The 23,509-nt window shown below is 38.5% G+C and overlaps 2 protein-coding genes and 1 non-coding gene across 3 annotated transcripts in view; 1 reads left to right on the top strand and 2 right to left on the bottom strand.

Annotated features, from left to right (window-relative positions):
- LOC105441271 (hypoxia up-regulated protein 1-like) overlaps window positions 1-3,142 on the bottom strand; it is a 29,856-nt gene extending 26,714 nt beyond the window's left edge. The window contains exon 1 of the mRNA XM_030978787.1: window positions 3,022-3,142. The gene's annotated coding sequence lies outside the window, so the exon portion shown is untranslated. The remainder of the gene's footprint in view (window positions 1-3,021) is intronic.
- A 1,002-nt stretch (window positions 3,143-4,144) lies between these two features.
- LOC115921527 lies at window positions 4,145-4,285 on the bottom strand. Its single transcript, XR_004062935.1, has one exon. It is a non-coding gene; the product is annotated as a U4 spliceosomal RNA (small nuclear RNA).
- A 4,117-nt stretch (window positions 4,286-8,402) lies between these two features.
- Window positions 8,403-23,138, top strand: LOC115921110. Its single transcript, XM_030978203.1, has 5 exons — window positions 8,403-8,429; window positions 14,956-15,116; window positions 16,588-16,871; window positions 18,783-20,518; window positions 22,952-23,138. Exons 2-5 carry the CDS (start codon window positions 14,980-14,982, stop codon window positions 23,126-23,128), a joined length of 2,334 nt encoding a protein of 777 aa, XP_030834063.1. The 5' UTR covers window positions 8,403-8,429; window positions 14,956-14,979; the 3' UTR covers window positions 23,129-23,138.
- Window positions 23,139-23,509: the final 371 nt, after the last annotated feature.

Here is a 23,509-nt window from a genome sequence, read left to right as displayed (position 1 = left end):
CTTCCTTTTTGGTGCCACCTCCATTTTTTTTTTTTGGTAAAGAAAATAAACATTAAAAACACCGCCAAAATGATCTATTTCTGATTTTAAAAAAATAATTAAATGACGGCAGCCAACTTGAAAAAATAGCCAGACTGTCAGGGAAAAGTACCAAGCGGCCATTTTGAGCGGCCATTTTGAGCAGCCATTTTGAGAAGAAAAAAAGGGCCTCCTTCTTCCTATTTTTCAAAAAGGCATACTTCTGATATTTTAAACTTAAATAGTTATATGATTGGATCATTAAAAACAAAACAATATCCAAGTCCAGATTAATGAACAAAATTGTTTATGGTTTGGCAAATATTCAAATAGATTAGTCTAGACCTAGATCTAGGACACAAAGGAAAAGAAGAAAGTACAACAAATGTTATTCAAATCACACGTCAGTGCCAAAGTACAAGTACAAATAAAAAGGAAAAAGTGGCTTGACATAGGCCAAACTTCAAACCCAACTGAAAATAACTTCAAAAAAAGTTGGGATCAACATAATGTATATGTTAAATAATTTGAAGATCGTTGATCTAACTTATATGGAAAAACTAGATGGAATTTTGACTGCGCGCAGTCGAAAATGATGCCTCCGCCATAGAGCAATTTAAACAAGTTTGGAGTTTAAATCTCCAGTGGTTCTTGAGATATCATGATAACAATCTCAATGTATGGAATTTCATAAGTTGACCTCTGTGACCCTTGACCTTTGACCTACGTGCTCCAAAATATAATCAGATTGTCTTCCTATGGTGATACACACTATCATTAAGTTTGAAGTTTAAATCTCCAGTGGTTCTTGAGATATTATGATATGGTGATACATACTATCATTAAGTTTGAAGTGAAAATTCTCTAGTGGTTCTTGAGATATCGCGATAACGATCTCAATGTATGGAATTTCATAAGTTGACCTCTGTGACCCTTGACCTTTGACCTACGTGCTCCAAAATCTAATCAGATTGTCTTCCTATGGTGATACACACTATCATTAAGTTTGAAGTTTAAATCTCCAGTGGTTCTTGAGATATTATGATAACAGTCTCAATGTATGGAATTTCATAAGTTGACCTCTGTGACCCTTGACCTTTGACCTACGTGCTCCAAAATCTAATCAAATCGTCTTCCTATGGTAATACATACTATCCTTAAGTTTGAAGTTTTTACATCTCCAGTGGTTCTTGAGATATCATAACAATCTCAATGTATGGAATTTCATAAGTTGACCTCTATGACCCTTGAGCTTTGACCTACGTGCTCCAAAATGTAATCAGATTGTTTTCCTATAGTGATACACACTATCACTAAGTTTGAAGTTTAAATCTCCAGTGGTTCTTGAGATATCATGATAACAATCTCAATGTATGGAATTTCATAAGTTGACCTCTGTGACCCTTGACCTTTGACATACGTGCTCCAAAATCTAATCAGATCGTCTTCCTATGGTGATACATACTATCCTTAAGTTTGAAGTTTAAATCTCAAATGGTTCTTGAGATATCGCGCTAACAAACTCAATACAAGGAATTTCATAAGTTGACCTCTGTGACCTGTGACCTTTGACCTACGCACTCCAAAATCTAATCAGATCGTCTTCCTATGGTGATAAATACTATTCCCGAGTCTTAAGTTTAAATCTTAAATGGTTCTTGAGATATTGTGATAACGGTCAAACGGGACGGACGTACGGACGGACGTACGGACGGACATGATGCCTCCGGCACCACCTTCGGTGGCGGAGGCATAAAAAATGATTTTAGGACGTCACATATCGATCCCATTAAATTTATGTTTAAGTTTCATAAACATATTAACTGATTAATAACAAACCATGAATAGGTCTATTCATAATTTATTTACTTTTACTTTTAGGCCTAGGTCTAGATCTACAGTTTTATAATCATTTTCTTTTCTTTGTCTTGACATGAAAAGAAATTTAGGATTATAAAAGTTTTGTTGTAATTGTAGTCCTAATTACCTCCTGAATTTAAAAATCGGAGGTAAAAATAATAAAATAAAAGCAATTTTCTTACCAGACCGATACAGCTCAGTTCCCTTTTCACGTGTACCGTGTGAATTCACGATCTCTACACAATGGTGATGACCTCTGACTGGCACTTCGTAAATGTGCTGCTTCCGTATAATCACGGAAGTGCCAGTCAGAGGTCATCACCATTGTGTAGAGATCGTGAATTCACACGGTACATGTGAAAAGGGAGCTGAGCTGTATCGGTCTGGTAAGAAAATTGCTTTTATTTTATTATTTTTACCTCCGATTTTTTAATTCAGGAGGTAATTACAACAAAATTTATCAAAGCCACTGTCCAATATTGGTCGGGTGCGGGAAAGTGTGATTTTGGACAAATTTGAGATGTTGTTTACCTACCTCTCCATAGGACCCTATGGGAGCAAATTAAGGCTCCCTCGAATAATATCATTAAAAAAACATTTCGAGGGCTAATAAAAGTACATAAAAAGTAGACCCTCTAAATAACTAAATAATTGTCTATTAATGGATTTGTCAATGTCACTGTCACTAGTCAGCTTGTTCAACTGTTAGACGTTTGAGTTTGACTTTGACTTTCGAGTTTGACGTTCGTCTTCAATTCAGTTTCAACTTTCACAGTTTAAGTTAAGAAATTCAGTTTCAACTTTCCCAGTTTCAGAAATTCAGTTTCAACAGGTTTTGGAGAACTTGCTTTTCCATTACCGAATTTCATTTTTTCTACTTCAGATCTAAATTAGATCTAGAACTATAGATCTACTATAATGAATAAACTCTGATCATATACAAGCACATGCAAACGTTCTTACAAAGGCAAATCGAAACTCGAAAGACATTAATCTGTTAATAGAAAGGGTAACATAAAGTGGAACGTATGGGACTGATCAAGCTACTTGCAAGATTCAATCAAACTCTACACACACACAATCTCATCAGCAAATTTCACTATTTAATTCATAACTCTAATGAGTCAAACTTCACACACTTACCTTGCAATTTATATCTCGCTTCTAGTGAATCTCAGAGAATGATCAAGTAAAAAAACACTATGTTCCCGATTCGCCGGTGTCTCTCTTTTCTCTTTCGCTGTCTCTTTGCTAACACATGTTAAGCGAACGTGTACAAAAAGGTCATTGCGTGACCTCCGCGTATTGCAAAGTGGCGGATTGCGATTGGACATGAAAAGGGCTTGCTAAATCCACGTCATCGCAAACTCAATACTGCATAAATCATGTTTTCCTCGCCAAATTTCATCATTCTTTTTCTTCTTTTTTTTCATTCTGCAGCAAAATCTACGTAATTAATCTTAACTGAGCATCTCCAATGATTAAAAATGTACGTGATTGATGAGTGGCTAGGCAGATCAAAAAGGGCCAAATAGCCTCACACCTTTTCGAGAGCTTAGTATAAGAGCCCCAGGGTTTGAGGCGGTGTCGCTATAGATTTACCGTATCGTGTTTCAAAATATTAGTTTACGAGGGAATACTCTGTTAAAATTTAATTTACATGTGTTCATGTATTGATTAAGTCACTCTTGAAATACTAGATTGTCGTTCGTAGAAAACACAATATAAAAAATTCTCTTCATCATACTCATAGTCTGGTCTCAACGCATCGCTAACTCATGTCAGTCAGTCATGTTTCTATTACCTGTTTTTTTCCTTGTGTTCTACTTTGTAATTATGTAAAAGCAGTTCAATGTTGCATATATTCGTCTGTAAATAGTTATGCAGAAATCAAGAAACGCCCTTGTCCGAATGGGAACTTTATAAATATAAAGTCCAATGCTTTTCAAAATCGGATATGATTAAACTGCTATATACCATGAATATTATTATCATTTTTCTTCACATTCATCATCACCATTTAATATTATAATTAGTAAGCGCGTCAATTCATTATCATCATTAATTATTAATCATGATGAGTGTGATGTTGCACTGTAATGTTGTATTGCTGCAGTATTTATCTTTATCTAAGCTGAGAGTTTGGGACGTATGCAGGTAGAATCATAATTTAATGCTCGCGGTGACGTGTCATGTATATATGAGAGATTATTAGATGTGGTTGATTATTTGTTGGTGTGATTCTTACTTTGGTTACATTGCAAGATCTCCTTGGAGATCTGGAAAAATTGCTACAGCCGACGGTATTTCACGTCGTCAGAGCGGGGTATTGGGATAAGTTTTCAACTAGCAATAATCGCGCCTCGGATAAACCTCATTAGCTACGATACTGCCTCTGCGCAAAGATAACGTGGAAGGTTTTGACACAAATTTAATAGAATTCGTATACGCACTAAAAACCAGTGACCGCTTCGTGAAACACCACTCTAAGTTGGCATTGATTGTTCATTATTTTTTACATATTCTGTGTATTTGTTATACTTGAAAGCTTAATTTTATACTAGTTTGAGGACATAATTTTGTATTCTGTGTTTTGTATCCAAATAAAGAGAGATTTAATCAAAATATGATAAGTAAGACTACACATCTGTCGGACAGTGCATCGCACTGTACGCACAGCGTCGGCACGTTCATATGCAAATAAGGTCATGTTTATTCATATACCGCTCCGTGTTCGCTTCGAGTTTTCTGTAGTCAGATGGTCGTAGAGGGACAAAATGAGTGTATAAATTATTCGTCAGAAAATGAATAAAAACGCATGTGGAATAAAAGCAAAAATATCATAGCAACAAATAAAAAGGAAATAACTGGGGGATTAACATTTCAGTTCAAAGTATGTCTATACATATAATGTATTAATCTTACCACAATCATGACAATGGTTTGAGCATAAAAATAACGGTCTGCAATGTAAACAGTCCATCATTCAAACTCGACCCAGTGAGCTTCACTTGCTGACGACTGATGAGCTGCCAATCAAAGATCAGGGGCGCGTGCATGCCGGGGTGATCGTAGCCTCTTGTCGATGCCCTCGCGCTGTTGGAGTCTCTAAATTCTGACGAGCGAAGCGAGTCAGAGAAACCGAGGCGCTCGCGAGTCAGAATTTAGAGACTCCAACAGCGCGAGGGCATCGACAAGAGGCTAGGGTGATCGCCCCCAATGTCCAGTCGTCACTGTATATTTAGGTCCTCTAGGACTAAACACCGCAGTTACTGCCTTGGCCGTAAATCTTCAAAACAATCAGGAGTAACGGTCAAGCGGTCAGAGTTTTCACACAACATAATTATGGTTGACCTTGAGCAGTGATGACAGCTTAACCAGGGACAATGCCCGGGGGGCACTCTCAACATAGCTGGCTACAAAAAAAAAGCGTCTACAAAAGGGTGTCTTTTTCAGCTATATGGTATGGCGTCGTCGACTAGTTTTATAATCTTCTTAAAGGGACTTTGTAACATTGTTCAGATGAGAGAAAATGGTGCTACTTCAATGCTAAATGTATAATTAAAGATAATCTCAAAGTTTGAGTGAAAAAAGACCACCATTATCGATTCCTTAATTCTCCCAACTATACTACAATCTAATGACATTTTGGGTGAATAAAAATCGTCACCAAAGCAATGTATTGGCTCTATATACTATTCAAGATAGTATTTTCATGTATTTTCGGGCAAGAGGTCCGTCCTTCCGGCCCCCGAGTAAGAATATGCCCGTATGTCTATGTATACTATAGATTTAAAAAAAATCCTCCTTTGATTTTTTTCTGGGTTGGGGTGACGGGAAGTTTATCAAAATCATGAAAGGGTATATATGCGTGACTTTGAAGAGGGGGGGGGGGAAGCTGAAAAACGCTGATCTATGGGACTAAAGACCCCCCCCCCCCCCCCCACACTCAGTGACTGCATGAGCCCATGCTATAACATCGCACCTCATAATACAGAATTTATAGGATTTAGGAAAAATTGACAGACGGGTGCGAAGACAACAGCGGCGAGGGAGGGGCCCAATTCGTGAGCAAATATTGAGCAGCGCCTAAGCCGGCCGGGCGGCCGAATAAGCGGGGGGGGGGGGGGGGGTAGTGAGCACTAATTTTTGTTTGTTTTTATTGTTGTTGGATCAACAGGGGAAGGGTAGACTGTGTTTTTTAACTCAACACATACATATTACTTTTTTATATTTTTAAGGCCAGGGGAGAGAGCCCGCTCCTCCCCCCTGGATCCACCCCTGTAATGATCACACCACGCAGAAACTCGTATAAAACAATCATGTCGATATATTTTCTCATTCAGCTTTTCAACTCGTGAAATAAGTTGGCACAGGCTGGATATGTGCGCTATATAAATATCCAATATGATTATTATCATATGCTTCAAGATTGTTTGATTATAAGCGCCAGCACTTTTACTTTACTCTCCCCCATCACCCGCCCTATCTCATTCTATATCACTCTCTCTCTCTCTCTCTCGATCGATCGATCGATCGATCGACCCTACAATGTTAATTACATACCCGTATTACATAATTTATCAACATATCAAAAGTGTTATAAGTTTAAAGCTGCATGTTCATATACCAACTTCCCAGTCTAAGTCATCTTTGCATTGTGAAGCGATAACTTATCCACAATAGAACTCAGCTTCACTGCTAACATCTGTTTCGTGTCTATTTGGTCACACTTAATCCTGATAAACATAATAGTGTGGTACGGTATGTCACTGAAACAGCTCCCGTAGGATTTTTGTGCCAAAGTTGATTTTTGTGCATTTTTGGATTCATTGGGGTCCAAGCTATCAGAAATTGATGGGGTTCAAATTTTCCCGAAGACACCAAATTTCCCTATTGCGCGTTATATATGCCATTTTGGCGCCCAATATGGACACCCAGGAAATGAAGGAGAGGTCTGAAAATTTGAACCCCATCATTTTTGGCCAATTGGGACCCTTTTGAAGCCAAAACAGCAAAAAAAAATCCTTACGGGATTACATACCATACCGCGCTATAAGGACTGGTGCTGATTTACTGATTTTACGTTTCGGGCTACTTTATGGCGAAGAATATGCCTATATTTGACCTTTATTCGACTGCACGGTTCAATACAACAATAATTGATCAAGCTGAATGAGAGTAGAAAACAATTATAAAATGCGAGAGTTTCAGTACTTCAAAAAGACAGTTATAAAATGCACATAGGGCTATCATTACAAAGATTTCTTCTTCCAGTTTTGTGATATCAAATCTCATTTAGCTCACCACCGAGATCCGCGCGAATAATTATTGGTTGATGATCTATAACAGGGCTTTCTATAATAATACCAGTTTTCGCCAATCAGAGAACTGGAAAGATCGACGCCCCTTGTTAGCCTTGCAGATCAAAATCCTAATTCAGAGCGCATATTTTGTGCTTAATTTCTCAAATCTAAGGCACAATTTTAAGAATTAGGGTCCCATAGAGTCTATTATACGAAAGATAAGACTTCATTGACGTGATTATGGTTGACCTTGAACCGTGTTGACAGCTTAACCAGGGACAATAGGGACTTTTAGATTTGCACGAAGACAATGTGGATTGCTACGGTCGACGTCCTCTTAATGCACTGCCTTGAATGGACGTCACACGTATCAGTCCACGCAAATCTAAAAGTCCCTATTGTTGTCATGCACCACCGCACTATTGGCATTCCGTAAAGTTTTAAGGGTTCCCCATGACGTAATCAAGCGCACCCCCGCCCGCGCGCACCCCCGCCCGCTCGCCCGCACGGTGTAGGGCGTGGCATTACGGGGTGTAAACCACACATACCGTAGGTGCATTACTATCCTGGCTGTGTATTAAAAACTGTGCTATTGATTTTCAACATTTCAAACACCACTGTACAAAACTCATCAGATTTTACTCAAAATTGGTACTTTAGTGACGATTGATAACACCTAAATAGCAGTAAAATATATTTTTTTTAACTTTCCAATGTTAGAAAGAATAATTCAAAAATTCAAATTGTGAGTCCACTGTCAAACTTGCCGATCAACCGCATTGGCATAATTGTGTGCATATGTCTGTTATGAGTGTTACGACTATTCATGTATTCAAATGCTGCCTATTAACACGTATTGCACATGCAGTGCTAGAAGTCAATACGCATTGACTCTCTATGCTTTGCGGGAGTGGTGTAGGGTCTAAACATCCAATCTCAATGTCGCAGTCATTGCGTCGTATTTTCAGCTAATTTCTCACTATTGACGTAGAATCTAATTGATTTCCATCATCCAAGCTGCCCAAGCTGTAGACAGAAATGACACTTTCGTGAAACAGGAAACCAAAATTCGCTCCAATTCACACGTACAGTAGCGCTTCATTGGGTCATCCAATTTTGTTTCCTTCTTCGACCTTCCCACCACCCCGGCCCTGGCCCTAGGCTATAGCTTGTTTATGCGGACGCACAAACTCGTCGTGCATCGTGAAGGGTTTGAAAAGGCACTGAAAATTACCATCTGATCTGGTAAATATATGGGGATAACTTTCTTATTACTAACATTTGTCAACCTTCTTTAACTCTTAAGGCTATTTGCTGTTTATTGTTGACCCATCATTCTCGTATAAAATCATTTATTACATGTTTTTCATGTATAGGGCCGTTACTCGAAACTGAGATAAGTCTAAGTTTGTGGACATCCCGTTGAAACGTGTGTTATAGAATTAACACGTTTTTATCACGCGTTCCTATGGCTAGTATGGGATGTAGACGAGCTTAGACTGATGACGGTTTCGAGTAACGGCCCCCTGGCCCTAGAAGAATGTTGTTGATTGTAGTCAAGGTTCCAGTTCCGTCTCATGTATTCATCCTTCTCATATCTTATATCTTATAGTTTGGTGTCTTTGCTTTGCTAGTTGTATTGTTTTTCTGCCGATGATGCTGTACGTGCTGTTTATATTTCAATGTTTTTTTTGTTTTTTTTTAACATTGAGAATGAAAATAAAGACTGAACTAATAGTAATAATAGATCAAGTCACTCAGTGGAGCCAGATGTATTCTCGGTGGAACAACCGTTGATATAAAACACTGAAAGTTTCAGTCTACCCTAGGCCTAGAGTCTAGACCAAAAGCTTCAGTCTCTCTATATCGTCGGTTGTTCCACTTAGACTACGTCTGGCTCCACTGATGACAAATGTCAGTTTTTATTAAAGAATGCCCGGGGGGGGGGGGGGTACTCACGTATATTGGGTATACGGGGATGTGCCGCTCGGAAGGGTGACTTTTTCAGGAAAGATCCTTAGACATGGGTCCCCTTTTCATTAAAAAAATCCTTAGACATGGGTCCCTTTTTTCATTTATTCCTTTCCCCTCTTTTCTCCCTCATTTTCTCCTGGATTTTGGGATTTGCTCCTACATTGAAAATGCCTAAATATCTCACATCTCTAAATAAATGGACCCTTCGGTGATTGCATTTCCAGTGTAAGAGGTGTACGCACTGACCTCTAAGTCAGTGGGTGTACGTACGTAGCTCGTAAACTCAACTAGATCCCGGGGTACCACATATATCAGGACCCCATGGGCTCTATACCGGGTACTCATATGGCATAATGCCCGCTAGGTATGGTATCCGCCCGTATAGGGGTCGTACCCCCGGAAACTTGTAGCGCTTCCCACGCTGAAAGATCGGCAGCTATACCCTGCGGAGGTAACCCGACACATGCTCCGCCGACGATTGCTCCGCCGACATTTACTCCGCAAAACGCGACAATTGCTCCGCGACATTTGCTCCGCGACATTTGCTCCGACGTCAAATGCTCCGCCGACAGTTGCTCCGCCGACAGTTGCTCCGCCGACAGTTGCTCCGCCGACAATTGCTCCGCCGACAGATGCTCCGCCGACAATAGCTCCGCCGACAATTGCTCCGCCGACAATTGCTCCGCCGTCAATTGCTCCGCAAAACGCGACAATTGCTCCGCCGACATTTACTCCGCCGACATTTGCTCCGCCGACAATTGCTCCGCCGACAATTGCTCCGCCTGAAGCGACAATTGCTCCGCCGACATTTGCTCCGCCTGAAGCGACACTTGCTCCGCCGACATTTGCTCCGCCGACAATTGCTCCGCCTGAAGCGACAATTGCTCCGCCGACCTTTGCTCCGCCTGAAGCGACACTTGCTCCGCCGACATTTGCTCCGCCGACAATTGCTCCGCCTGAAGCGACAATTGCTCCGCCTGAAGCGACACTTGCTCCGCCGACATTTGCTCCGCCGACAATTGCTCCGCCGACAATTGCTCCGCCTGAAGCGACAATTGCTCCGCCGACATTTGCTCCGCCGACATTTGCTCCACCGACATTTGCTCCGCCGACAATTGCTCCGCCTGAAGCGACATTTGCTCCGCCCAAAAAGTGTCCCATAAACTACAAATGCTACTAGTACTACGACAAATGCTTCGCCGACAATATTTTCTTTACACCTATTTTTTTCGTTTCTTTTTTTCTTCTTCATTTTCTGAATGCATTTCTTGAAATAATGTAGATGAAATGAAATGAATGAATGTTGATGAAGTGGGAGGAAAAAGGAGTTACCTAAAAGTCATTTCGAATATACTTAAATAACTTTCCATCTATCACTGTACGTCCCATATAATGTATACTAAACACTCATTACATGTCGTGGGAAGTTTTAAAAAAAAAGTAGAGCAGCAAGCCACATTCCCCAATACGCGCATACCTCCTAGTTAATTTCAAGTAGCTCATCAATATGTAATACCTGAAATTACCTTGATCAATGCATCTTACTAGGTAAAGCATTATACAATGTAATAGGTCATCATGGAAGTTTAGAAAATAAGTAAGGGGGATTTACCAAGTGTTGATCTTTTTAAGAGTTTTATAAAGAAACAAAAAGATATTGAATATTTCTCAGCGAAAAAAAGGAACAAGCTTGTTTCGCATTTTAAGAAATGGCGATTTGACTTATGATACTCATGTTGATTTAACTTTTATTCCTGTGCCCCCTCACTCCACTTTATGCACTGGAGTTCAAACTATGATTTATATGTGTACAGTGTATTTTTTTTTACTATTTATGTTTTTTTTTTATAACTTTCTTGTCCTTTCATTATTGTTAGTTGTTCTTATACATATTGGTTTTTTTGTTTGTCTAATTATTACCAATGACTTGTAAATATGTAATTTTTATATGATTGAAAATTTAATAAACACACAAATATAAAAAAAAAAAGTTTAGAAAATGAGGGCACTTATATACGTAAGGAAGAGAACCCATTCAGACGGGAAAATGAGATGGCAGCCTTTCTGCTTATTCACATTTATACAAATCATTTTGTTGCAGTTTGATGTTAGTTCTTCATGATAAGCCAATTGCTCTTCTTCCGGTGACTTCGTGAGTCCCTTAAATTATTTAGTGAAAACAAAGTACTCGAATGAAACAGAGTGTTTTGCACACTAACACATATATATTAAAGCTACATACACTTAACTAAAGGAAAGAAACCTTTAGAAAATGGACTGGATATTATTGAAAATATTATTCTAAACAAGAATGTACTACATGATTGTATTACTTTACGTTTCAATTTCACGAGAGAAATAGAACTCGAGAGGGGGAGCAGAGAAGTAGTGATGGAAATGAAAGAAGACTAATAGCATGAGAGGAAAGAAAAGAGCAAGGAAGACAAGAAAACGGTGTAAACAGGAAAAGGAGGAGCATGGGAGAGAGAGAAAGAGAGAGAGAGAGATAGCCTTGAGCTTTGGATCAGCTAATGAGTAATACATGAAACAGATTTTGAGCGGAGTAATTATCTTTCGCCGGAGAACTTGCGTAAGGAGCTATAATTTTATTTTTTATTTTTTTAAATCAAACATTATGGGGAATAGCAAAAAACGGTTGTCTTTTTTGCTCTTTTCTTTCCTCTCATGTTATTAGTCTTCTTTCATTGAGGTAATTTCAGGTCTTACATATTGATGAGCTGTTTGAAATTAACTAGGAGGTATGCGCGTATTGGGGAATGTGGCTTGCTGCTCTACTTTAAAAAAAAAAAAACTTCCCATGACATGTAATGAGTGTTTAGTGTACATTATGTGGGACGTACAGTGATAGATGGAAAGTTATTTCAGTATATTCGAAATGACTTTTAGGCAACTGCTTTTTCCTCCCACATTATCAACATTCATTCATTTCATTTCATTTACATAATTTCATGAAATGCATTCAGAAAATGAAGAAAAAAAGAAAGAAACAAAAACAACCCGTGAAAAAAAAATATTGTCGGCGAAGCATTTGTCATAGTACTAGTAGCATTTGTATTTAATGGGACACTTTTTGGGCGGAGCAAATGTCGTCGGAGCAAATGTCACCGGAGCAAGTGTCGCTTCATGCGGAGCAAATGTCGTCGGAGCAATTGTCGGCGGAGCAAATGTCACCGGAGCAATTGTCGCTTCAGGCGGAGCAATTGTCGGCGGAGCAAATGTCGTCGGAGCAATTGTCGGCGGAGCAAATGTCACCGGAGCAATTGTCGCTTCAGGCGGAGCAATTGTCGGCGGAGCAATTGACGGCGGAGCAAATGTCGGCGGAGCAAGTGTCGCTTCAGGCGGAGCAAATGTCGGCGGAGCAATTGTCGCGTTTTGCGGAGCAATTGACGGCGGAGCAATTGTCGGAGCAATTGTCGGAGGAGTAATTGTCGGCGGAGCATCTGTCGGCGGAGCAATTGTCGGCGGAGCAACTGTCGGCGGAGCAACTGTCGACGGAGCACCTGTCGGCGGAGAATTTGACGTCGGAGCAAATGTCGCGGAGCAAATGTCGCGGAGCAATTGTCGCGTTTTGCGGAGTAAATGTCGGCGGAGCAATCGTCGGCGGAGCATGTGTCATGGAACCCCTGCGTACCCTCTGCCCAGCAGCCGGGCAGCAGCGGGGCTCAAGCAGGGAGCTATATAGCCAATGCTTGAGAGCTCGTGTAGGGTACGTTAACAGGAAAAGTCCTTCAATTAAAACAGATGCTAGAGGTGCTAGCACAGTATTATTATGTTGCATGGTGTTTTCATCTTTATGTGTGTAAACTACTTGTAAACTACATGTAGTATGGTACAGTTTACTAATAAAGAACTTTATCGAGAAACTGCAAAATTATTGGCCATTGTATTATTACACACATAGGTGCATTACTATCCTGGCTGTGTATTAAAAGTTGTGCTATTAGTATTGATTCTCAACATTTCAAACACCACTGTGTAAAACTCAACCAATTTCACTAAAAATCGATACTTTAGTGACAATCAATAAGATCTAAATAGCAGTAATATACATTTTTTAACTTTCCGATGTTAGAAAGAATAATTTAAAAAATCAAATTGTGAGTCCACTGTCGAACTTGCCGATCAGCCGCATCGGCATGATTGTGTGCATCTCTGTGTTATGAGTGTATTGACTATTCATGTATTTAAATGCTGCCTATTAACGCGTAGTGCAGTGCTAGAGGTCAATATGCATTAGCGTTGACTCTCCATATGCTTTGCTGGAGTGTATTATTACAGCTTAAAAAATGTAATATTTGAAGTTTGAAATCCTTAGACATGGGTCCATTTTTTACAAAAAATCCTTAGACATGGGTACCTATTTCAGCAAAAGGACCCTTGGATGTGGGTATGGGTTCAGAGGTCTCAGCCGCACACCCCCGTCCGACTATAATCTGAGTACCCCCCCCCCCCCCCCCCCCGGGAAAGAATGACCCATACCAGACGGTTATTTCTGTCTACCTTAGCCTAGGCCTAGCTGTAGCCCAGCTTATACTGTTAAAAGGAAAATCCAACCTTCAAAGACAAATGCTCTGAAAGAAATAAGGAAAAAAAAACAGAAAATTGGATTGGTGAAAGTGAAGAAATTAATAAAAACATGTAAAAGTTAGTAATTTTGTTTAGTTGTAATCATCATACCTATGGGCATAACATATCGGCTGAATCAGTAATGACAATATAGAGCCAGACAACTTTCCCATTTGTTTCAAAACACAAAATTACTTAAATGCCAACTTTTCCAATGTGTTCTCAGCTCGGAAGAGTCTTTTCTTTTTGAGAGGACCTATGATAGTGTGCTTTCCATGATATATTTTTAGTAGTCCCCCAGTGAAGAATTAGAAGGGGAACAAAGATTATTTTTACTCACAACAAATGGAAGAGTTGTCCCTGACTACGTCATAATCTACTGACGAAATTGCCAATTTGAGATTCACATAGACATAGTGATCTCATATTTCAAACATCCATAAGTCTCTTATTAATGGTCTGATTTTGTTTCAACTTTCACCAGTCTGTATGTTAATGTATGTTAATTTCCAAAATATATAGTTTATTTCTTTGTACATACATCCTACACACAATCAGAATACTCCATTATGATATTTAAAGATAAAGACCAGTTATGGTCATGCGGTTGCATTGTGAAAGAAACGTTGTGGAATCGATCAGAAAAGTTGTTCACCTAGCATATAAGTCTTGGTAAAGTTACAAGCACTGTACACATAAAGATGTATATGGGACTACGCAACACGTGCACGACACGTGCGTTATATCTATCAGGTCCAAATAGATATAATAATTTACCAAATATATCAAATATTAGGCGGTTTCTCTGCAAAATTTGTATGATCACGTATTAGTCAAAACATATTCTTTCACATGATTGGTAATAAGAGCTTCCATTTCAATTTTTGAGAGGGGGGCGTTTCCAAAACTGGTCTTTATTAATTAGCTTTCATTCATTAACCCTTTAAATGTGTATTTTTTCTCTCTGCAGCAGAGATGGGACCCCCCCCCCCTTTCAGATAAAAGCTAGATCTTCAAAATACATTTCTGCCCCTTTTATCTTTGAATAAAGTTCCGTATTAAATCGCAAGAGTCAGATCAAGAGGCAAATATTTGGATGAGGGGGGGGGGGGGGTGAAAAATGTGAACCATTTTATGTACACTGTACATGCATGTCACTAATACAAGAAACTCACATAGTAAACAGAATCCCCTTTTTTTTCAATTACAGGATGTCTTGCTGGGGTTATCATTCATGTACTTTTCCAGCGAACCGAGCTTCTGTCGAATGAGAAGGACATCTTGCACCATGGATGGATTCTGCCTTCTCTATCTGCTCATGATTCTCCTGATGAGATCTGGTGATGTTGAAATCAACCCTGGACCAGACAGGTCAGTCTATTGATGTATTTAAAGCTTATTTCCTTTTCTTTATTGCAACAGTAATGAGCAGTAGGGACAATAAAGTACTTTTCTTGTTATCAAAGCAAAACATCACATACCAGTACATGCATTCCGATTTTTCTTCCATATTCAAGTGCACTGCTTAATGAGGTACAAGCCTTGTGTGTGCATGCTTCTAGTGCTGTACATGTAAGTCAGACGCTATGTTCGCGTTCGGTTCGGTTCGGCAGAGTTCGGCAATTTTTCACCCGAACTTGGTTCGGTTCGGGGTTCAGTAATATAATAGCAAGCAGCGTTATAGCCACGGCGGTCGGCACTGGGCGGGCCAGCCGGCCGGGCCCGACCAGCACGGAGGACTTCTGCCAACTCCTGATGAAAAACACCGCTTCCGACCAGCACGAATTTCACATTAAAAACTGCTCTCAACGTATATATTTGTGAAGGAAAGTACTACTTACATTCGTATTTCCGTCTTGAATCATGTTTTATTTTCAATTTTAAAAGAATCTTGTTTTCAATGTGTACTGTCAATAAATTATATTTTTTAAAGATTTTCCGAGACGGTTGTTGTCTAATGTTAGAGTCATGAAAGCTGCCATCTTGAATAGCAAATCAGGCTCGTTAATAACTGTTTTTAATAAGTTTTTATTTTTAACAGGAAAAATATAAAATCCCTATTTTTCCTAAATAAATAAATACCATACTATAATATATATTTATTTCATTATTTATATTGTAAAATTTGTCCGATATTGTTACAATTAAAATATTTCTTTTGTTGTTGAATGGGTTTGAGCTGAACTTGTTTTGATCACGCATATGTATTCGTGTTTATGGCTTGCGATCGCGACGTAGCGTGGTCAGGAATTGAGATTTAAATGGCACCAGTGAAGTCGCGCCCACCACTGGATAGGCATAAGTCACAAAGGCGAAAAATGGGAAAAAAATAAATATAAAATGAGCAATCATGACATAAAAATTAGGTACAAAATGACAAGTTTATTAGCTTGCGAAAACGTTAACATTTTTCTGCCGAACATCCGAACCAGGCCTTTGCGTTCGGTTCGGAAGTGCCATGTTCGGTGAACTCCGTTCGGTTCAGCGGTTCGGCTACAGCACTACATGCTTCAATACACCTTTAAATAAATCTTCTCCGTACATGCAGCTAAAATCTTTTCAGTACATGCATTAAAATCAAATAGGTATGCTCATGAAGCTGCAGGTACTGACAGTGCTCAACTGTAGGAGTTAGTGTACATATTTGTAGGCTGGAGTAGTTTATTCTTCTATGTACATGTAGTTAGTTGCATACAGTCTGCTTTGCCCAAAGGCTCATCAAGAACTGAACTTACAAAGTATGAAGATAGGTGTTTTAAAGTATGAAGATAGGTGTTTTAATGAATGTACAGTAGGGGTTACAACACAATAAGAGATACTTAATTTTTTTTTTTAATTACAGGATTGTCAGTGAGAAGGAGTTCTTAAAGCTCTCCAAGCAAATTGAACCTAGATACTACAAAGAGGTGGGAATTAACCTGGACATCTCCATCGCAGAGCTTGGTCAAATCGAGAAAGATAACCAAATTACCAGTGATGCATTGATGATAGTGTTCACAAGATGGAGAGACAAACAACCTCCAGGCACAGACATCAGGGCTCTTCTTGCAGAGGAATTAGAAAGAAGTGACTTAGGGTCCCTCTGCGGCCAACTACTCGCTGGCAGTCTAGTCCCCAAAAGGATAGGTGAGAACAAACAAGCAAATCATGTTGGCTACCCGCAAAAAGGCTCTTACTGCCATTGATAATGTATTTGCCCTTAATTGCAGGCAAACAACAAACACTGATTTGACACTTTCTCATTTGGTACAAATAGTATAGTATTAATGACTGCTTTGAGAGAAATAGTTGTTTTATTACGCTCAAGGGAAGGTTAGAATTGTGCTATTACCCGAGGCGTGCCGAGGGGAATAGCCCAATTGTAACCTTCCCGAGAGCGTATAAAAACAACTATTTCTCGAATATTAAAGCAGTCATTAATACTTTTATATGCCGAAAAAAAATAGACTAAAAAATAAAAAATAAAATATACTTTTTTTTTTTGTCGAAGATGAGATTCGAACTCTTGCGTACAAAAGGTGATGTATCTAAAGTCAGCGCCTCAGACCTCTCGGCCATCGCGCGATGTTAACATGCTTGGCAGTTTTGTACAATATATACATTAGATGGATTGAAACCGGCTTCGCGTGTGATGAATGCTTCGCAAAAGCTCCATATACGGACTCTTCTTTTACTTTTGCAATGCATATTGGCACGAACTTAGATCAAGATCTATCGGCAGATGTTGGTTTTTTGTTTTTGGAAGTTTATTTTCGTCTTCATGTCAACAATGCAAGATAAAATTGTCGGTAAGATCGATCGAGATTCAATTCTATTGAAATTACCGACCAATCCTTCGCACACATACGGTATCCTCCATCGCTCAAACCATTTTTTAACATGTAAACCTATGGGGTAACCATGGAGGCTGACCAACTATTTTTAATAACCATGGTTATTAAAAATATTGAAATGTTTTAAGCATGGTTACCAAGAATTTTACAGGAACAGTTGAAGTTTATGAATGCAATTCGACCAATCAGATGGCTGGATTTCTTAAGTGAGGTATATAATGTTACTTATAGCTGGACATCCCATTAGATGAACAGCCCATGAGACTGATACCCTAGTCTGGTGAACTTCAAAAATAGCTGTCAGAACACCCACGAGACTGACATGTCAGTCTTATGGGCTGTCAGTCCATGGGTCGTTGGTCTTGTGGGTCTTCTGCCAACTTTTCAGATTGTTCGCCTGACAGATATTGTTGGTCTTGTGGGCTGTTGGTCTCATGAGCTGTGGTCATTAATACATGGTTACAGACCCACCCATTTTGTGCTGTGTAATGGAGATGATGAAATTAGTTTTACATGAAGCTGTACAAGGATTGTCATTCAAATTTCTTGCATTTCAAGCCCAGCCACTTTCTGACTTTTTTTCTTCAAGTCGTGCTCATATTTCGACACCAATTTTATGAAAATTCTACCGTGACACCGTCGTTTTTATCTTTTGTGACCATATATGTCAGCCCCAAAACAGATAATATCTGATGTTTGTATACAAAACAAAATGAAAACTACATTTCTCTATCGCATCGAATTGTTCTTTGAGCTCAAATTCATTAGGTGTATAAGGTTCATCATTATTGTTACACTGCTGGCAATGGAAATTAATTATATTTACATATTATATATGGATACATAAATAGATACGTTAATACAAATAGACAAATTCTATTGAGATACTTTTAAGTTAGAAAAGAAAAGAAACATAGACGTGTCATGCATCAACAATAGTATACATGTACGATGTGTAGAAATAAAATTGCAAAAAAAAAAAAAATTATCTTCTGTTATCATTGAATCTTGGTCCAGAGAACACCCTCAAACAGCAGGACTAACAAAATGAAAATGTAAAGTTGACAATAGGCTTGACAAACAATAAATACATCAGAAATATATTCTTATGTTATTTATGTGTATGTCATGAATATCCTCAAATAAAGCATTTTGATATTCAGGAAAAATTGTCACACTTACATGTATGTTTCTAAATTTAAAGGTGCACCTGTTACTATGCCAGGATCACAGACCCAAGCACTTTCTCCTGCCCTGATCAAGAGATGTGCAGATGATTTCAAATTTAAGTACCGGACATCTCTCTGTAAGATCAGAACTGATCCTCTCGACCCTGATTCCATTGTGCCTTTTGACGACATGTACACCAACCTTGTCCTAGAAGAGGAATATCGAAAACCCAAGCGGCGACAACTTGAGTACAAGGATCTCTTTGATCTTAAAGTCAATGGAGAGTTCCCCAAGCGGATCATGATTCAGGGAGAGGCAGGGGCTGGAAAGACAACATTCTGTGCTAAGATTGCCTGGGACTGGATAAATAACAGCCCTGTTCTCCCAAAGTTTGTGTGGGTACTTGTTGTCCCTTTTCGTGAAGCCAAGCAATACACGATTGGTGAGATTGCCAAGTCGCATCTCTCCAAGGACAACCCAGCAACAGCCTGCCAGATCACTGAGTACATCCGTTCAAATCCAAAAGATGTATTCATTGCGTTTGATGGATTAGATGAGTTTGATGGCAAGGTTGTACAGGAAGGGGAAGCTCGTTCAAAGCCTGCTGATCAAACAAAGGAAAGATCAGAATCAAAGATGAACAAGAATAAGCCATCAAAGTTTATGCAGCTAAAGTCATCAAGCCCTACAAGTGCTACTTTGCAGCCAAGAGTCGACAGTGCAAAGGCGAGTGGAAGTTCTTCAGAGAGAGGTGACATTGCACTTAGAGACATTCTTCGTTCAGATGAACTAGAGGCTTGCCCGGTGTTGGTGACAAGTCGCCCATGGACAGTCGCAGAGATTAGATGGGATGATAGTCTGAGGAAACAGTACACTTTCATGCATGTGGAAGGTTTCAGCAAGAATAATGTGGAGGTTTACATTCACAAGTACTTTCAAGATGATGGAGCCACAGCAGATCAGCTTATCCAATTAACCAAATACAATGACATCATATCTGAGAATATGGCTCCGTATCCTATCTACATAGCTATGCTCTGTCTTATGTGGAGAGAACTTGGTGACGAAAAACGAGAAAAGTTGAAGTCGTTTCAAACTTTTTCTCAAATATTTGATGAAATGTTTGAATTCCTGAGGGTACATTATGCTCAGAAAATGATCACAGATTTAGACAAACCATCATTCAACGCATATATGTCTCGAATTGAGAAGCTCATGGAACCAGTTGCCAAAGTTGCTTTCATCGGGCTACAAGAAAACACCCTCATTTTCAAAGAAGATGATTTTGAACAGTGCTCAGACTCCATGGAAACAGCTTGCAGAGTAGGGGTGTTGTCTCAGGAAAAAAAATTGTCATGTAGATATGATAAGAGCAGTCCATACCTGCAGTCTACTCTCTTCTTTCCACACAAACTCTTTCAGGAGTACATGGCTGGGGTCCATCTTGCTTCCCTGTATGAATTCGATCACAATGAATTCAACAGTCTGATTAGGCAAGTAGTGCTGCCTAGGAAGGAAGAGTTTAGGTATCTCCTGTACTTCACTGTATCACGGGACAAGACCATTGCTAACCATGTCATGAAATGCATGGTACAAGGTTATGCCCGAAACAAAGTGGACAGGGATTTCTTGGTTGATGTAGCCTTTGAGAGTCAGGACCTAGATACCACAGTCTTGGTGACGGATGGAGTGACATCTCTGGACATAAACGATAAAATGACAGCACACACTGTAGCAGGTTATGCATTCACTGGAATACGTTTAGATGTGGTAAGTATACATACATTTACAAGTAAGCACAAATCCATTGTGTATCTATAGACATGCATGTTTTATTAATGGACCAATAATATGCATATTTCCCACTCTCTAAAATCTATTACCTAGTACATGTACCTGATAATCTGAGCTCTAATTAATACTAATGATCTATTAAAGTGGCCAAATACTAATAATGATATTGACTTTTTTTTTTGGTTCTCCTCCAGATTAGGCAATGTGATAAAACCTTGGCAATATAGTTTCACATACCCATCACTGGTATAAGCATGATGTGCATGGCTCAGATCAAGGGTACACTTACAAAAATGTAGATTGAACACTGGGAAATTGTTCAATTATCCAAAACCATGAGACCCAGACACAAATTAGCATTTTTATATTAGAAAGTACCATTGGGGGAAGCTCCAAACAAGTTTTCAGCTTCATTGAGTTCAAATTAAAGATTTTAGAGCAATTTTATGATGAAAAAAGGCCTATTTTCAGCACTTTTAACGTTACATTCAAAACATGCACTCATTGGATACCATATTTTTTACTAATGGGATGCAAAACTTGTGATTTTTTTAAATCTTGATGTAGAATCTATGTAATAATTAACATTTCTGTTGAGTTAATTCCTATTATTTTACTTTCTTATTCCATTTACACGTGATACAATTTTTGTGATATGTACATAACTGTGGTGTCCTGCAAATTTCAAATCTTACTAACTGAAGAATGGTGTATAAATAATTGATTTATTTACAAGCTTGCAATGTTATTATGTTTAGTTTCACTTTATCTTTGATTTCTAATCAGATCATTTCATTCTGGGTCATGGTTTTAAAAATATTCAGATTTCTGAAAATGGAAAATGTTTGGTGTCCTGCAGTTATGAACATACCATGCAACAGAATCTATACAAAAACTTATTGTATTCTTTCAAAATGATAATGCAATGGTGTATATAGGTGAATGAAGAGCACTGATAACATTGGATTCCCCATTTTAACTTGTATGTGTGATTTAATCAACAATGAATGGACACCGAGTTATGTACGTGATGAGTTATGTACGTACACCATGGTTTTTTTTCTTCAATAAGACCACCTATATTTAGTTATTTGTTATGGTAAGGTAGTAAACAATGTATAAGACATACACACGTCTGATTTGGTGAGAAGAATATTACTAAATATTGCAGTTTGAGCTTTTTCATGTCATGTACATAACTAAGACACCGTTATGAAAAGACACCGAGTTATGTACGTTACTACCAATCACAATTTGAAATAAATTATCATAAATGAATCAATTTATTTCTGTCAGCATGAATTGCACCCTTCTGCATTTTCATTTAAACAAACATTTATTGAATTTAAGGAACAAGAAGTTATAATTTGAATGTAAAACTACTTACTTTTGGTGTCCACAGTTATGTACGATTAAGTACAGAAATCTTACATTTCAGTCCTGAAATAGTAGTTTACAAACTATTTACACATTGCAAATTATGTTTCATTCAGGAAACACATCATTCCTTCAATTGAAGTCGATATTAGACTAATGCAAAACCATATCTGACAATAAGGCAAAGAGAAAGCATCTAGAGAATAAGATGTACTGTACATAACTCGGTGTCCATATTTGTTTTGGCCAAATTCTAATAACTAAATTGAAAAAAGTTGATATGGAAATGGTTTTAAGTTTTGTTTAGGGTATGTTTTAACATCTCATGTACTTTGTTGAGAAAAATTTAAATTATAAGAGAAATATCAGCATGAAGTGGACACCGAGTTATGTACGTAACATTTTTGATGATGTGATATGTGGCTACTGATTGCCGCTTAACGGCAATTTGTTAAGGTCTGATTTTTTAGCTATGTGTTGCATAATGTTTGCAGATTACAAAAATAATGTTGCCACAGTCTATAATTGACTTTTAAAATTCACCTCATATGTAACACTTTTGTGCCCTTGATCAGAGCCCTGCACGCATACATATTTATTTTTGAATAAGTTTTATTAGACTACAAACCCTTTTCTGGCCAGAAAATAAGCCATCTTAAAACAGCATTCTGCACAGCAGTTTTTACGGCAACCACTCCTCTTGTTGATATGATGCTCAGACTTCAGAGTAACCCATAGATGGAAGGTCAACTTGGGAGCCCTTTGAAAATGGCCTTTCTTGCCATGCTGCATTACAGACAAAATGTTATACAAGACCTTCCTTTGCCATAAAAGGAATCAAAGTACTACTTTGATGATATGGACCACTTAAAAAAAACATGTAAGCTTCTAATGAGACATTCTTGGTGCAGGACCAGTGACAGAAGCATTATCAAAATTCCAGGTGGTCTTAAACTTTAGCAATGGACTCTGATTGTCTCATATTATCATTTTGTGTTTATTTTTTATTTCTATGTTTTGTTTTGTTTAAAGATCCAACTTACTGTGGGTTCTAGAAAGTTTGGACCAACTAAATCACATGATGTGGCAGAGATTATATGCTCTGCTCCCTCTCTAGAGGATGTTTCACTACTCAATTCATCCTTCCACAGTAACTTCTATGTATTTCTTGCTAAAGAAGGAAACAAGTCTGTGGTGAGTGAAAATTAGTATTGTAATGTCTTACAGCCTTTTCACACACAGCTAAAATTCATTGTATCTAGAGATGATTAGTTTAAACGTGTTTAACTCAACAGTTTTAAACAGCTTTAAATTTTGTTTTCCCTATGTGAACATCGTTTATACGATGTTCGGATAGATACAAATTCGCGATTTATATGCCCCTCAAAGCAGGCTGCAGATACGAAGTTCGTATCTAGAGAGCTTGACATTTTGTGTGTGAACGGTTAAACGTGTTTAAACTGGATGGAGCGTGCGCTTTGTTTGATATGACATGACCTTCAATGCGCAATGGCACTACTGCGCATTTTAAGAGCAGTAGTTAATCATGAAACGATTACGATCGCACCAAAATTTCTGTTTGTGAATGAT

This window comes from Strongylocentrotus purpuratus, unplaced genomic scaffold (genome assembly GCF_000002235.5).
Source record: "Strongylocentrotus purpuratus isolate Spur 01 unplaced genomic scaffold, Spur_5.0 spur5_scaffold_1, whole genome shotgun sequence".
Lineage (NCBI taxonomy): Eukaryota > Metazoa > Echinodermata > Echinoidea > Camarodonta > Strongylocentrotidae > Strongylocentrotus > Strongylocentrotus purpuratus.
The sequence above is the reverse complement of the archived record's forward strand: the minus strand, read 5'-3'. Positions and strand labels throughout refer to the sequence as shown.

Excerpts from the sequence above, each read along its gene's own strand:
- LOC115921110 (XM_030978203.1), top strand. The coding sequence starts at position 14,980 with ATGTACTTTTCCAGCGAACCGAGCTTCTGTCGAATGAGAAGGACATCT. Across the intron at positions 16,872-18,782 it reads TCTAGTCCCCAAAAGGATAG|GTGCACCTGTTACTATGCCA; the intron begins GTGAGAACAAAC and ends CTAAATTTAAAG. Across the intron at positions 20,519-22,951 it reads CTGGAATACGTTTAGATGTG|ATCCAACTTACTGTGGGTTC; the intron begins GTAAGTATACAT and ends TTTTGTTTAAAG.